General features: G+C 37.1%; 1 protein-coding gene across 2 annotated transcripts in view; it reads right to left on the bottom strand.

Moving 5' to 3' along the window:
• The window catches only part of LOC149231495 (uncharacterized), a 261806-nt gene that overhangs the window by 93924 nt on the left and 152352 nt on the right, over positions 1-15530 (bottom strand). For both annotated transcript variants that reach the window (XM_089379200.1, XM_089379201.1), the window contains exon 3: positions 13603-13743. In XM_089379200.1, the coding sequence (XP_089235326.1) occupies positions 13603-13743 (141 nt within the window). The remainder of the gene's footprint in view (positions 1-13602; positions 13744-15530) is intronic.

Below are 15530 nucleotides of genomic sequence, written 5' to 3'. Positions count from 1 at the left end.
ATAGGATCCTTGTTGAAGCTTCTCTTCAAGTCCTTCAAGAATAATTGACTTGAATATCTAGTCCTTGCAACATCGACTAGAGGTTGCTTGCCATGATGTAATTGGATAGTGCAGCATCTGATTTGAGTACTGTCCATATGCTCTCGAATCAATTTGAAAGGTATTTAATATGAGATAGTAACTATCACTGAGATGTTGAAGGTGTAGCTGTGAGATCTGAAAATTGTTGTCATTCAACAACCCTTACTGCTGCAGACTTGATGTTGTATATTGTTTCCTTGATCTAAGGTTTGATCAAGGTAATTGTTTAATGTAGGTCCTGCCATCTTTGAACTTGCTTTGATGCTTGAATCTTGATTCTTGCATGTCTCTTTTCTGCCCTTCCTTTGACTGTTGAACCTTCCCTCTGATACCATGTTGAAGAATCTAGGGCAAGCAAAGTTAAGATGATTCTTTGTTACATGATAACAATTTGTGAAGTATTTAAACAATTTATCTTAGCTTGATGTTTACTTCATTATTAGCATGTGTGTGTTAACTTCATCAAACTGCTATCAAGAATAAAAGAGACAGGAACACAAATGTTTGGCTTTCTGCCAGGGCCAAAACCTCTCCCTCTTGGAGAGGAAAACCCACGCAAAATTCTTCTTATAGAGATTCTATTGACGAATACCAAGACCATGACCCTTGACACTATCTGCCTCTCCAAGACCAAGCCATCAATCCTCTTTCTCGAGCACTGCTGAGATCATCATCTTGCTGCTCCTCTGACACCATTGCATTACTGAGAATTTCATTGTTGTAGCAATGCCATTAGGTTTATCATGGCTACACCATGGTTGTCTCTATCATGACAACACTTCATTGTACTGCTTCTTTCATCATACTTGGACTGTAACACTTCTAATATCCTTTTCATTGTGACCGCCTTTGGAATCATATTCATATTGAGATTACTATCTTGACTAAAATTGCAACAATGTTGTAACAAAGATACCTTATTGTACCTTACCGAAATTTCAAAACTCCAAGAAGGACATCCGAAACTATCCTCTATAATATGGATCTCTGCTCCATCCATGACTGCACCTAGTCACCGAGATCTTGCACCCAAGTCTGTAGCTATGCCGAGATTGTAATACATATAAGGCAAAGATGTGATCTTCGTTGATCCTATAGAATAGATCCATGACTGCTCATCCTTGTACCTAGTATCCTACAGGGATACCATGATTGCTCCTTGTCATACTTATCCATGTAATGTGAAGACTGTCACTATAAGGGTTAGGTCTCTATATAGTTTAGACCTTACTGCAATAACCTCATCCGAAGTCTTTACTTCCTCATCCATCCGAGCATTGATTCATAGGTAGTATATAGATCAGATCTGCGTCCATATTATACTTTCAAGTTCTGGTCATGACTGCACCTAATACCCTAGCCGAGGTGTAGTCAGACCTTGCTTCTTCATGCGAGATCTTCTTCCTTGATTGCATGCTCTCTACCTCCTTGACTGCGGCTCCCTCACTCAAGTCCTTGTCTACCTGCTATGACATGAGATCATGCTGCCTGCACCCATATGAAGCACACCTTCCTGCACCTTATACCCTATTGACATTTCAGAGAAATGCGAGATCTTCACCACTGATTTGCGGATACCTCAACATGGTATTTATAGTGGTTGTGCACATATATATTAGGCCAACATGACCTTCTGAACCGACATGTCTTTTTCTTCAAGTCGACATGTCATATATTTATATATTTAATCCATTTTTGAGCCGACATGAAGATTCTTTGAATATTTTGCTTGCAGACTTCGGTAGGCTTGCTTTTGAGGCATTGATCTTGGTCTTGGAGGGTTGTTTAGACAACTTGAAGACTTGTACATATTTACATAAACTCATTAAGAGTTTTTATACACATGACATGACTCTTTTACATATGAATAAATCCTAAAGACATCAAGATGTCTTTCACCTAGAGATACTTCTTGCTCATGAAACACATGTAGCAAGATTACAAAAATAATTTATTACATCATGTATTACATCAGTTACAAAGAGCATGTCATTATGAAGAAGTTAACAACACACCTTTGAAGAGGTTGTAGAACATCAAGAATGGAAGGATGCCATGAATGAAGAATATAAATCTATAATGAAGAATGGAGTTTGGAGATCGTACCTAGGCTCGAAGATAAATTTGTGGTTACTTCCAAGTGGATCTATAAGATCAAGCATGCAGCTGATGGAAGTATAGATAAGAATAAAGCAAGATTTCTGGCTAGAGGATTCTCTCAACTTGAAGGCATCGACTATGAAGAAACATTTGCTCCAACAACAAGATATACAATGATTCGATCATTAGTCTCTCTGGCAGCATCGATGGGATGGAACATCCACCAAATGGATGTCAAGACTACGTTTCTGAATGGCACTATAGATGAAGAAGTCTATATAGAAAACCCTTAGGATTTGAAGTCAAAGATAGGAAGGCATATGTTTGCAGATTGAAGAAAGCATTATATGGCCTCAAGGAAGCACCAAGGGCATGGTATGCTAGAATGGATGCATACCTACAGAGAATAGGCTTCACAAAATGTTTTGCTGACTTGAACCTTTATATTAAGGCTGTAAACAATGAACCTGTAATCATTCTTCTGTATGTAGATGATCTTCTCTAGACAGGCGTTGACTATCGAATTGAAGATGTAAAAAGCAACTGGAAACAGAATTTGACATGAAGAATCTTTGGTTGATGCACTACTATTTGGGACTAGCAGTCTAGCAAGGACCAAGTGAAATCTATCTAGTTCAAGGAAAGTATGTGATTGAGATTCTAAAGAAGTTCGACATGATGGACTGTAAAACTATGACCACTTTGATGATCAGAAACTTGAAGAGGCTAAGGAGTTTTGAATCAAGTCCTGTGGATCCTTCCAGGTATAGACAACTTGTTGGCTCATTGATGTACTTGGTGAATACTCGACCAGACATATGTTTTGCAGTAAATGTACTCAGTCAATTCCAAGTAGAGCCAAAGCATGATCATTGGATAGCAACAAAGCATATTCTGATATATCTGCGAGGAACCATCAAATACTATTTGAAGTATAATAGAAGGAATGATGTCCAATTGATTGGGTATACAGATTTCGACTGAATATGTTGGAAGATGTGAAGTAAGCAAGGAAACAGTATGGTTAAAGAAGTCGCTATCTGACTTGTTTGAAGGACCGATGAACCCTACAGTGATACTTTGTGATAACACCAGTTGTATTCGTTTGTCTGAGGACCCAGTGTTTCATGGGAAGACAAAGCATATCAACAACAAGTATCACTATATTCAAGAGCTAGTACAAAATGGTGTGTTGCAACTATGGTATATCTCCACTGATGAGTAGGTAGCTGACATATTGACGAAATCACTTCCAAACAAGAAGCTTGTATACTTAAGGGACAAGCTTGGTTTGGTGGATTTGTCCTCCCTAATTGAGAGGGAGAGATAGACATGACATTCTTGTCTTCGCTTGGAAGAAAGAATGGGGGATTGGGTAACCATATGGCATTCGATACTCTTTGAGAATGTGGTAGGGCATTCAAGACAAGAGTAGTTGTGGACCAATATTCTTGGAGGATTAGCTACCCAAGATAAGAATAGTCCAATGGGAGGTCATACTTTGTGAACACCCGAGCGGGGTATGTAGCTTGAGAGACAATGATGATGGTGTCTATATATATCATTGGTCTCGCCAGCATTGTGCTCTGATCTTGTCGAGAGATAGAGTTGTTAGTCAAGGCCTTGCTATGTGACAATGTTGGTTATTATGATGCTAGACGGATGGGTTACCAATCCAACTCTTCTTATGATATCTCTTCAGATTGAGAATGACCATGTAACTCATATGAATACCTCCCTAGTTAAGAGGGAGTGTTGAAAAATGTGTAACTAGGTTCGGTCATCATTAGTATGAAATATATTCTTGTAAATCTAAAACGAAAAAGAAATTATTATTATTATAATTGAAGCATGTCTTTCATGCTCAAGTTCTTTTATTTTATAGGTCCAAGCACCCATTGAGTGCTTCTAGGGTTTGTCCTAAGTATAAGAGTCATTGTCATATATGGAAAGACCCTATGGGCACATTGTAAATTGCAAAGAAAAACTTATTTTGTCTTGAAAGTGTCAAAATACCTCCAAGATCAAGTCGGCCTAATGAGTTGTCAAGTTGAACTACATGAAGGGCCACGTCCACCCTTGAGGAAGCCTATATATAAGAGGAACTCATCCTCCATTTGAATCATTCACTCTCTCATCTCTTATGTGAAGAAGACAGAAGAAAAGGAAGTTCAAAAAGGAAGTGCGAAGAAGAGAAGGTTGAAGAAGTCAAAGTGTTTGAGTCTTTCTCTATTCTTCTGGAAGTGCTAAGTTAGGGTTTTTGTGTTGGGATAGTTTGAGGTTCAGTTTTGGAATCAACAGAGAAGGGAAGGAAAGCGAAGGTCTCTTAGGGAATCTTACTAGCCCTAGGAGTCAAGTTAAGGCAATCGAAGTCAAGAGGAAGGTTGTTAGAGGGAGATCGAAGTTTCCTAGAGAAGCAACAGTAGTTGGGGAGCAGAATTTCAGATCTACTGGGAGGTCGAAGATATTGCAGCAGGAGGTCGTGGAAGACTTGATCTTGAAGGGTATTTGTCTGAGTCTAGGTCATGGTATTTGTCAATTGAAAGATCTGAAAGATAAGAAGAGATTTTCAGATTTTCCCCTCAAGAGGAGGGGTTTTGGCCCTGGCTTGCAGCCTATATACTGTGCACTGTTCTTAATGTTTTGGTAGTTGTTTGATGTATTCACATTGGAATAATAACGAACAAAACTAATAAGTAAAAGGTAACACAAATAGTTATCAAGTAAAGAGAATTAACATATTCATTACCCTATTGAATTCTCAATAATAGCTTCACAACAAGCCATAATAGCTGCAATGTATTCGTCCTCGGCGGTGCTTAGAGAAATTGATTTCTACTTCCTGCTCATCTAAGAAATCGAAGCAGATCCAAATGAGAATCACCATCTTCACGTGCTTTTTCTATCCATCACACTTCTAGCCCAGTCAGCATCAAAATATCCATGTAGCCTCAAATTCCCAGCAGTGTATTTCAGCCCATAGTTGATTGAGCCATGGAGATATCTCGAGATTCTTAGTAGCAATCCAATGTATGTGATGAGGCTCAACCATAAATTGACTCAGTGAAGCATATTCCCAGTCGAGAGTTTACCAAGAACATCAGGCCCCCCACAAGTTGTCTATATTTAAAAGGGTTTGCCAATTCGAGCCCAACAACAGTTCCACATAACTTCTTGAAGTTAAGTTCCATCAAAGTAGACACAAACTTTCATTCCACCATCCCACATCTCTCTAGCAACTTCACAATGTATTTTCCTTGAGAAAGGAAAATTTCACTTGGCTTTTGCCAAATCTTTAGGCCTAGGAAGTAATGCATCAGTCCTAGGTCCTTCATCTCGAACTCGGAAGTCAACTCCCTCTTGCATTGATAAATGAGAGGGTCTGCACTAGTCAGAAAGAGATCATCAACATAAAGGACCAAAATAAGAGGCATGTCATTTTCAACCTTGAAGTATAAGTTTGGATCAACATAGCTCCTTGTAAATCCAGCTTCATAAGATAACTATTAATCATTTCATACCAAGCCCTAGGGGCTTGCTTCAACCCATAGAGGGCTTTCTTCAGCCGGGCAGACATGTGTCCTTCTATCTTGTACTTCAAACCCCTGACGTTGTTCCAAGAAGACTTCCTCCTTAAGCGAGCCATGTAAGAAAGTAGTTTTAACGTCCATTTGATGTAGGACCCATCCTTGATTGGCATCAGGAACAATAATAGATTGGATAGTGGTATATATTGGGCAATCGATTCAAATATTTCGTCATAGTCCACTCCTTCCTTTTGAGAGAATCCACGAACAACAAACCTGACCTTGAATTTTTCAGCACTTGCATCAACTCCATATTTAATATAGTAAAGCCATTTTGACGTGACCACGAACTTGTCCTTAGGTCTAGGCACCATGTCCTAGACAACATTCTTCATGATAGATCATATTCCTCATTCATCGCATCCTTCCATACTTGGTGTTTTACGGCTTCTTCAAATGTGCATGGTTCAACTTCAACAATAGTACTCATAGCATCCAAATACCCTTGATACCCATTCGGCTTCTCACTTTCATGAAATGTCCGTCTTGGAGCAATATGTCTTTCAGCATCTTCAAGAGTATCGTTGAGCCACAATAGTCTTTTCCTTCAGGTATGGGGTTCACCAGAAGGTGCATCAATAGGATCCATCGAGTCATCAACATTGGGCATTTGCTCATCCGTCAGAGGTTCATCTTGTTTATCAGCAACATCATCATCGTCCTTCCTTGAGATAGGGAGATCTTTGGCTTTCCCACGAGCAGTGTCTTCATCGAAGGTTTTTGTCACGTCTTACTTCCACATCTCTTTGACCAGGTACATAGATTCTATATGCCTTTGAATTTTTGTTGTAGCCGACGAATATTTCTTTCTTCCCGGAGGCTTCCAACTTATTACTTTTCTCTTTAGGCACATGAAAATATACTGGACAACCAAAGATTCTAAGATTCTAAAATAAGAAACATCAAGTTTCTTACTAGTAAAAACTTCCTCGGGTGTCTTGAAATCCAAGGCTTGATGCGAGCTCCTATTTTGAACATATACGGCAGTGTTGGCAGCTTCTCCCCATAAGAATTTCAGTAGACCTTAATCATAGATCATGGCACAGGTGGCTTCCATGATTGTTCAATTCTTCCTTTCAGCAACGCCATTCTGCTCAGGAGTGTATGGAACAATTGTCTCCCTCTTAATGCTAAACTCTCTGCCAAAGTCATTGAATTCATTTGATTCATATTTGGTTCCATTGTTGGTCTGAAACATCTTGATCTTTTTCCCTGTTTGATTTTTCATCAATGCTTGAAAGAACAGAATCATTTGAACACTTCATCCTTCCTCTTCAAGAAATAGATTCATGTTTTGCGTGAGTAGTCATACACAAAGATTGCATAATATGAGTATCCTCTTAATGACATTACAGGAGATACCAAACAGGTCAGAATGGACCAATTGAAGAGTATGGATAGTCTTGCTTTCACTGGAAGGGAATGATCCTGTTGACCACTCCATGTCAACTACCCCATAGTTGTACATTTTTTCGCGCATGGATTTCCATCATGTCTGACACTCAGATGATCCATAGATTCATCATTATCAGCTATATGTACACTGGAGTTTTGTAAAACCCATTCTGCATTTTATAACGTAAATGATCCTAGTAAGACAAATGTATGTAACAACCTAGGTAAATATATTTTTCTGATTATGATTTCTATCCTAGGAGATTTTTAGTCTTACCGATTCATGTGTGTTTCCAAACACGGATGATCGGCAAAGTTTTTCCTTCTAACCTCACTCCAAAGCTAAAGTGGATTTTGTCATTAAAATTTTAAATGAGTCCTAGTGTTATTTATCGAGTCTATGAAAAGTGATCTGGGAATAATTCTAACTATTTGGTTAAATTATTTTATTACAAGTCACTTAGTCTACTAGATCATATTTTGTGTCGCAAAAATAGGTAATTATTGAGGGTCCATAACGAACGAGTGTTCCCCCTTCATGGGTTAGAAATGTAATATGCTCTCTCATATTTAGACACCATGGCTAAATATTAGAGGGTTGAAAAAATTAATAATCCCCTCATGAATCAATTAATTAAAATTTTGACTAAAATAAATTAAAATGCTAAAGCCCGAAATTTAATTAATTTAGGTCTTAGGAAAAAATTAAATTCTCCAACATTTAAATTTTGTGGGTTTTAAATTTGTTAATTTTTGGAGGTCCCCGGCCAAGGGAATATTGAAAATTTCAAGATATCTTAAACCCTTGGGCCATAGTAGTTAAGTCAAAGTCAACATTTTGCGGCAATTAACTCGAAATAATCAATTTTGAGTTAATTAAAAGAAAATTAAAAGTGAAATTCGAATTTCCTCAAAAAGTAACTTTATTTCAACGATGATGATTAAAAGATCATTTGATCTTCATCAATGGTTGAGATTGCTTTGACAGGGATCAAGCCAACTAGCCGTTGGAGAATTTTTCTATAAATAAGAGGCCTCTCTCTATTATTTGGATCTGATTTTTCAATCGTGTACTTGCTTTAAGAAAGCTCTTGTAACTTTTTCTGGTTAATAAAACACAAAGACTTCGAAGTCTCAGATTGTGGTGTTTCTCTTTCAGATTTATGTGGTAATATTGTTCTTAATACTTTGCTGCTTTTATTTGCATTTGTTGATTAATAGCCTTTGAGGATTGATCTGTGTACAGGGATCTTACACAGATTTCTGGGTTTTTAGAATATCATTTTGATTCGATAGTAGCAGGTATCTCTATTTGTTGTTGATTTTATGATCATTTTTAAATCTCTATCAGTCTAATAGTCAGATCTAAGTGTGCAGAAGTTATCATTTAGGATTTGGGCGTTTAGGGAAGTCCTCAGTTGGACAAACTAACTCTCAGTTTACAGAATCTAAAAGAGGCCACTGTCTTTTTAATTTCTGAAGTCATTTTAAAGAATATTTTATTTAATTTATCAAGTCATTTTATAGAATATTTTATTTCTAAATATTGTGCAAAATTTATTTAAATCTGGCTAATAGAGGGCTTTGATCTGCAAATATGTTAGATTTGTAGAATATTGTTGTAGATTTGTAAATAGAAAATTTCTAATTCATTAGGGTTCTGGGTATTTCATATTTTTGCATATACATGCTTTGGGTTTTTATCTTTTGTTTGTGCAGGAACAACTATTGAAAATTGTATGTGATTTTTGTGGATTCCAGAGAGAGATTCAAGCCCCGGAGGGCATCTCCATTTTTTTTGCAAGTTGAAGAGAAATCTCAATAAGATCGTGGGAAAAAAAAATTTGGGCCTTGAGGCCCTACGCTGGCCATCTCCTGCATTCCACCCTCAAACCTCCCCTCCACCAAAATTTCCTCACTAATTTTTCCTTGGGCAGTTCATCTTCAAGTGTCTTCAAGCCACTAAGAGCTGACTAGTGCACACCCTCTAACCTTCCCTCATTCCATTTTGAAAGCAAGATTAACACTGGCATAAAATTTTAGTTATCTGAAATTTAGCAGCAAATTGGTTTGCATCTTTCACTGCATTAAATTTCAGAAAGATAATTACTTTAACAAACTTTTGCATGCTATTTTCTTAATATTTTTTCACTGCTTTTTCAGTAATTTTCTGACTTTTAAGATCAAATGCATCACTAGATTAGGAATAGTTAAACTCATAAATTTTCTGAATCTGTAATTATCAGCGTGTCATTTAAAAGTTTCTGTTTTTATACATAGAAAAAATCTGAATATTGCATGGTTATAGGACTGCTGATTTAGAATATATTGTTGGCATTGTCACTTGTTTTAAGAGCATATTTCTAGACTGATATTTCATTAATGTGATTTGAGTTTAAAACACTTAGTTTAATTTCTGAAGTACATTTGTTTTTATATGCTCATGCAAGTAGAACTAATCTAGTTTTACTTATGCATCTAATGATCTTTGATTGAATACCTCATACAAATGGATTTCTGAATTTAAAGTGTTTTATTTCCAGCATTTTACATTTCAGTAAGATTTTACGTTTTACATTGCCGGTATAAGTATTTTTTTTCACATTAAGATCATTTTTTTTTAGCCTTAAGTTAAAAGACACTCAATACGTATTTCAAAAATAATTTTAGGCCCTCCTTTCACAATTACATCATTTCACTTTGCATTTGCATACTAAGACTAGTTCTTGCACATTAAAATTTTACTTCCAAGCATAAGCTTGGTCGATAGAAACATTAAGGTATCAAAATTAGAACATACATTTTAACTAAAATTAACCAAGTCCCTGCATTCCACATAGCTTTAAGCTTTGCATTTGCATCTAAGGTAGTTGAATCATTCAGCAACAGTTTCCCATCCATTACTTGGACCATATTTCCTCTGCAAGATAGTTGACTCCACAAGGCACTGGTATGATTTTCCTCAAATCAAATTGAACCATTTACAATCTTGCGCAATCTAAACAAGTATTGGTTGCTTAGCTATGTCTCTCCAACTAGATGGTCCCCAACTAGTTTCCATTTATTCCATTTCTCTAGGGTCTACCCCCCTTAGTCTGGTATAGGGAGACAACTCAAACGGAGTGATTGGGGAGCAGTGTGAAAACCCCCGATCTGAGTCGTTGTCACAGTGCCTAAACATTTTGTGCGACAACAAGTCCCTTTGTATGTTTCCCTACTGGACAAACTTGACAAACACCTTCATGGTTCATGTTAAACTCGGGCATACAGATGACCATCTTCCTTACCCTAGTTAACGCTTTGTAAATTTGTAATACAAGTGAAAAAATCTCCAATAACAGAATTCACATTGAAGAGAAGTATCACTTGCCAAAGCTCCCAAAGAACTTCCTCCAACTTGATAGAGACCATCAACCCTAATTCCAAGAATAAATGTAATTTTAGGATTTCTATACCAAATAGTACCTTTCCATCAATGGATGCCACCTTGAAGCCTTTATTTTCCATCACAAATACAATACTTCTTGTAGATGTATGGTTTGACCTTGATTCAAGTGAAGAGTGACAGTATTTATCCCTTTCATGGGGTAGGTGGCATTATCTCCAAGTATGATCTTTAGATTAGTTTTCTTTTCAACCAAATTTGAGAGGGCCTCCTTATATCCAGTGAAGTGTCTTGAGGCTACACTATCAATCAACCAATGATCCAAAGTATCTAGAAGAGAGGCAGTAGATAGAGTGGCAATAAAATAAAATTCATGTTGTTTTTCTACAACATTACTTTCATCATATCTGACATTTCTTGTCCTTTTGGGAGGTCAACCATTTTCATTTCGAGCAGTGGGAGCATTCCTCTTTCCTTTGTTGTTGACCCTGTTGTTCCTTTGATTGCCATTGCCTTTGAAATTGTTGTTGTTGTTGTCATCGTCCCTTGGAGAATTCTTCTTGTGGCCACACTCTCGAGTCTCTAGCATAGTGGTTGAATCTGTTGCAATTATAGCACCTTCCTTTTCTTCCTTCTTTGAATCCCTTCTTAGATCCTTGACCCTGTTTCCTTGGACCAACATTATTCTTCCTTTTCGCATGAGCAAAGAAGGCAGTAGGTCCATTTCCATTGGAGGGCTTGTCTCTCTCCATCATCCTAATCTCCTCTTGAGTGCAGCTAGCCAATAACTCATCGAAACCAGGTATCCTGTCATTGTTGAGAATGGTAGTGACAAATACATCCCAGGCTCTTGAAATACCTCCAACTGCAATGAGAGTGAGCTCCCTGACAACAATAACTTCTCCAATAGATAGTAGGTCATTCTTGATTTATGTTATTCTCATGAAGTAGGATTGAATAGACTCTCTGTTATCCATTTTGATATCATTCAACTTGCTTTTGAGAAAAGGATTTGATTTGCATTGTTCATTTTGAACATCCCAACCAGCTTATCATATATTTCCTTAGAAGTTCCCAATTTAGAAATATGGGCAACCAAATGCTTTTGAATGGAATCAATCAAAATTTTCTTTGCTTTAACCTCACTTTTTCTATACTTCGTCTTAGCAGCAGCCGGTGCATTTGAAGGAGGCTCCACCACTTTTCCCTCTACAAAGTCCAATATTTCATGCTCCTCCAAAGTCATCTTCCATGCATGATAGTCAAATTTGTCATTGAGCTTGTCCTCGGTCTTGATGTAAGATGTAGAGATCATTGAGACTTGTGCAATAATCTTTGACCAACAGATCTCTTAGTGATTGTTATTCTCTCTTGCTTGGGCTTTGTCTTCATCTGGGCTCTGTTACCATGTTAATTTTAGATAACAATGGTATGTTCTATGCTTGCAACAATTACTTCAATGTCCTTTAATTAGCCCAATGACAATTTCCAATTTAATTTCCAATAGCAATCACATTAACCATCACATTGACAGTAATTGTAGATAGAACATGAATAATAAAAGCAAAGACAAGCCAAGACAAGAGAACACCAAAATTTGGCAAATGCTAGGGAAAAACCCCAAGATGGGGAAAACCCTTTGATCAATTCTTCTTATTATTATATCAAATGTTCAGCGAAGAGAGAGAGTACAATAAAGTCAAAATTGACTTGCCAATAGATGATCAAAACCACTGTCCAAAACAGCCCTGCCAAATATTCAATTCTGCCCTCAGTCAACAGCAGTCAAATCAGCCTTAACCAAAAAGTCAAAAGCAGTCAAATCAGCCTTAGCCAAAAAGTCAACAGCAGTCAAAGTTTGGTCAGACTTCTCCAAAACAGCTCGGTCAAGGGACAGAGGAACTCAGCCTCTCACTGGTCAAAATCGGCCAAAAACAGTCATCAAAATAGTAGTCAAACTTGGTCAACCTGAAGTCAACTCTATGGTCAAACAGGCCTGCAGTCAATGCAGGTTAAAGTGCCCAAAAATTCTCAGTTTTTGTGCCAAACAGTATGGCCTGCCCAAACATGCCCTAAAGATCGAACTGAAATTCTGCCCAGAAAGTCAAAGTCAACGCTGATCAAACTGCATAAAAACTTCATATTTTCGGCCCTGTAATTTTCATCCTTCTTTCTTCACACAAGTGAGAAAATCAGCTGCCCAATGAAGTGTACGAACCAATTAGATGAAAAGAGATAAGAATGTGTGAGTTGATGAGGTGCCAAATGAGATTTGAGGTCATCCCTATTTATACAAGTCATTGAGGGTCAAGAGACATGTCGCTTGGGCTTCATCAGCCTACATGATGGTGTGGCTGACCTTGTTAATTTACACATGTGGGCTTCATTTCAAAAACACACTTCTCCTTGTCTGATTTGGTTGATCTTTAGATCGATTTTGGTCTTCTTGAAAAGAGAAATTCAATGCAATAATTATCTCCATCAAATGATCTGTCCAAAGTGGAATTTGGCCCTAGTTGCCAATTTTAACAAACTGAGAGTGGAGACTAATGGGATCAGGCATGTCTGACCATCAAAGATATAGGACACCATATACATAATCATCCACATGGTGTACAAGCCTTTGGAACTTGCACCTCATTGGCCTCACAATGGTGCTGTCATGAAAAAACATAGGGTACCTCCTAGGAAGTAACAGGTCCAAAGTTGCAGATTGTCAAAAACAAAAACGATTGACTGCAACTGCATATAGCTATTCTTGTCAAAACCCAATCTGTTAAAATACACATGATAATGAACAAGAAGTCACTATATAAAGATAACTTACACAAGTTCTTACATAAAATACAACGAACACTAAAGATGATTTATAGTGTGGAACAATAGAATGAACATTCAAACTCATCAGTGAAATGTAGCACTATGCTTATTTGGTGATTTCATATGTTAATGAACAAGAAGCCTCTATATAAAGATGGATTACTGAACTTCTTACACAGAACACACAGGATACTAAAGGTCATTTTTAGTCTGGAACAATGGAATGAAACTCACCAGTGAAATATAGCATCAGGTTTATTTGGTGGCTTAGCAAGAAGCTGATCATAGTCAAATGTCATGTCAGGACCCAGTAACTGTTTTGATATCGATGCTGCTCTCTTTTCATATATGTTGTTCTTCAGGGATTGTTTATACCTGTATGTATATACTATATACCAATCAAAAGCCTGTAATCACACGTTGATGTAAAAAATTATAGCCCTATAACCTCTTAATCCCATTCATCAACCTCAATATTAAACAGAGGTTCAGCGGAAATAAAACAGAATTCATGATAAATTATCATATATTAATATATAAACTTTCCTAGATGCATTCTTCATCGTATTTGCGAACACATTCATAATAGCATTTTCAATGATCTCTGCCTGACATCTGGAAATAGTTTTAAAAGTGATCCTTTTCATGTTTTCAAAATCAAAAGTGATCCATAAGACTAAACTGAATGCCATCTGTTCAAATCCAAAACAGGATGAGGTATGTACACCTTCATAGACTCAAGCAGTCAAATTGCTGCATGATTAATTTGGTGTATGATTAGGCTCTAAGCTTAAAATTAGATTATTTTTATTATGTAACTAAATATACTACCCTGGAAAAACTGAACATTTTCTGCCAGCAGGTAGCCTTTTTAATCTATCAATACCATGTGCATAAGCTTCGAAGAAGAAAAATATAGAAACATGAATTTAAAATATAGACCAATCTCAAATGAATTAATCATTGAGTAGCTGAAATGTCAATGTTGTACATAATCATTAGTTTATTAGGCATACCATGAAAAATATCCTATAATTCCATATCCAGAATTGACTAGGAAATTAGAAATGAGCTGAGGAAATTATTAAGAGTAGTTGGTACCAGTAAAGATTGGATTCACACACAATCCTCTCTCATATAATCGCGGTAACCATGTTACTAGTTAGAGTTCATAATCTTGTACCGTTTTGTATCCACTTGTCAGGAAAGAATCTTTGTTTCTGATCTTGATTCTGAACATATTTACCAATAATCTTACTTTTTTAGTTTATTTTTACTACAAGTGTTAAGATTAATTTTGGTTCTGCACTGAACTCCTAGTAATGTTGACAAAGCAAGCCAACTGTGACTCTATATTTTAATCAGATTTCAGTATGTATGGAGTATGTAGTGGAGGGGGTCACTCTCAACAAATTCTTAGTTCAGCACCAGATTCTGCAGGCTGAGCACATTCACAGTATTAAAGGTTCTTATTAGTTGTGTGAGATAATTGGGATTAGTCAAGCCTTTATGATTTCAAGCTCTGACCCACTTAAGAGGGTGTGGGCAGTTTGGCAGGTTGTGTCTAGTTTGAGTCAAAAGCCTGTTCTTCGTGCTTTTAGGTTTTCTAGGTCTTTCTAGGATAAAGAATAACATTGGTCAAGTGTCATACTCCCATTTGAACTCATTGTAATGAAGGAAAATATTTATTTTATCAAGAAAAATCCATGGATAAGCCCAAGACCAAGTCGGCCAGAGAGCGAGATCAAGTTGGCCTAAAGGAGGGTTATTTGACCCTCAAGAAAGGCTATAAATACAAGGGAACTCAACTCATTTGGACAATCATCTCAAGAAAGTTCGATCTGCAATAGCGAAGGTGAAGAAGAGCAACTGGAGGATGAAGAAGAGCAGAAGTCAAAATTTGTTAAGGGTAACCTTTCTCTTTGTCTCGCTAGGGTTTGTGAAGCTGCCAGTTGTAGGAAGCAAAAATTTTGAAGCAGTTGCAGAACGCCGAAGTTGCAGGGCTGAAATATTGTTGCAAGGGTTGAATTTACAGTAGCAATATTGTAGTACCAAAGTTTTGGAGATTGTTCTGAAGCAGATCCTACTAGGGGTTGGCTTGAGTCTTGGAGGGTGTGTTGGCTTTGGTCTTTGGGTCCTGGAAGTCTCTTTGTAAAGAAGAC

The sequence above is a fragment of the Pinus tabuliformis genome, chromosome J (assembly GCF_031772625.1).
Source record: "Pinus tabuliformis cultivar Carrire ecotype Pingquan chromosome J, CPIR1, whole genome shotgun sequence".
Classification (NCBI taxonomy): Eukaryota; Viridiplantae; Streptophyta; class Pinopsida; order Pinales; family Pinaceae; genus Pinus; species Pinus tabuliformis.
The sequence above is the reverse complement of the archived record's forward strand: the minus strand, read 5'-3'. Positions and strand labels throughout refer to the sequence as shown.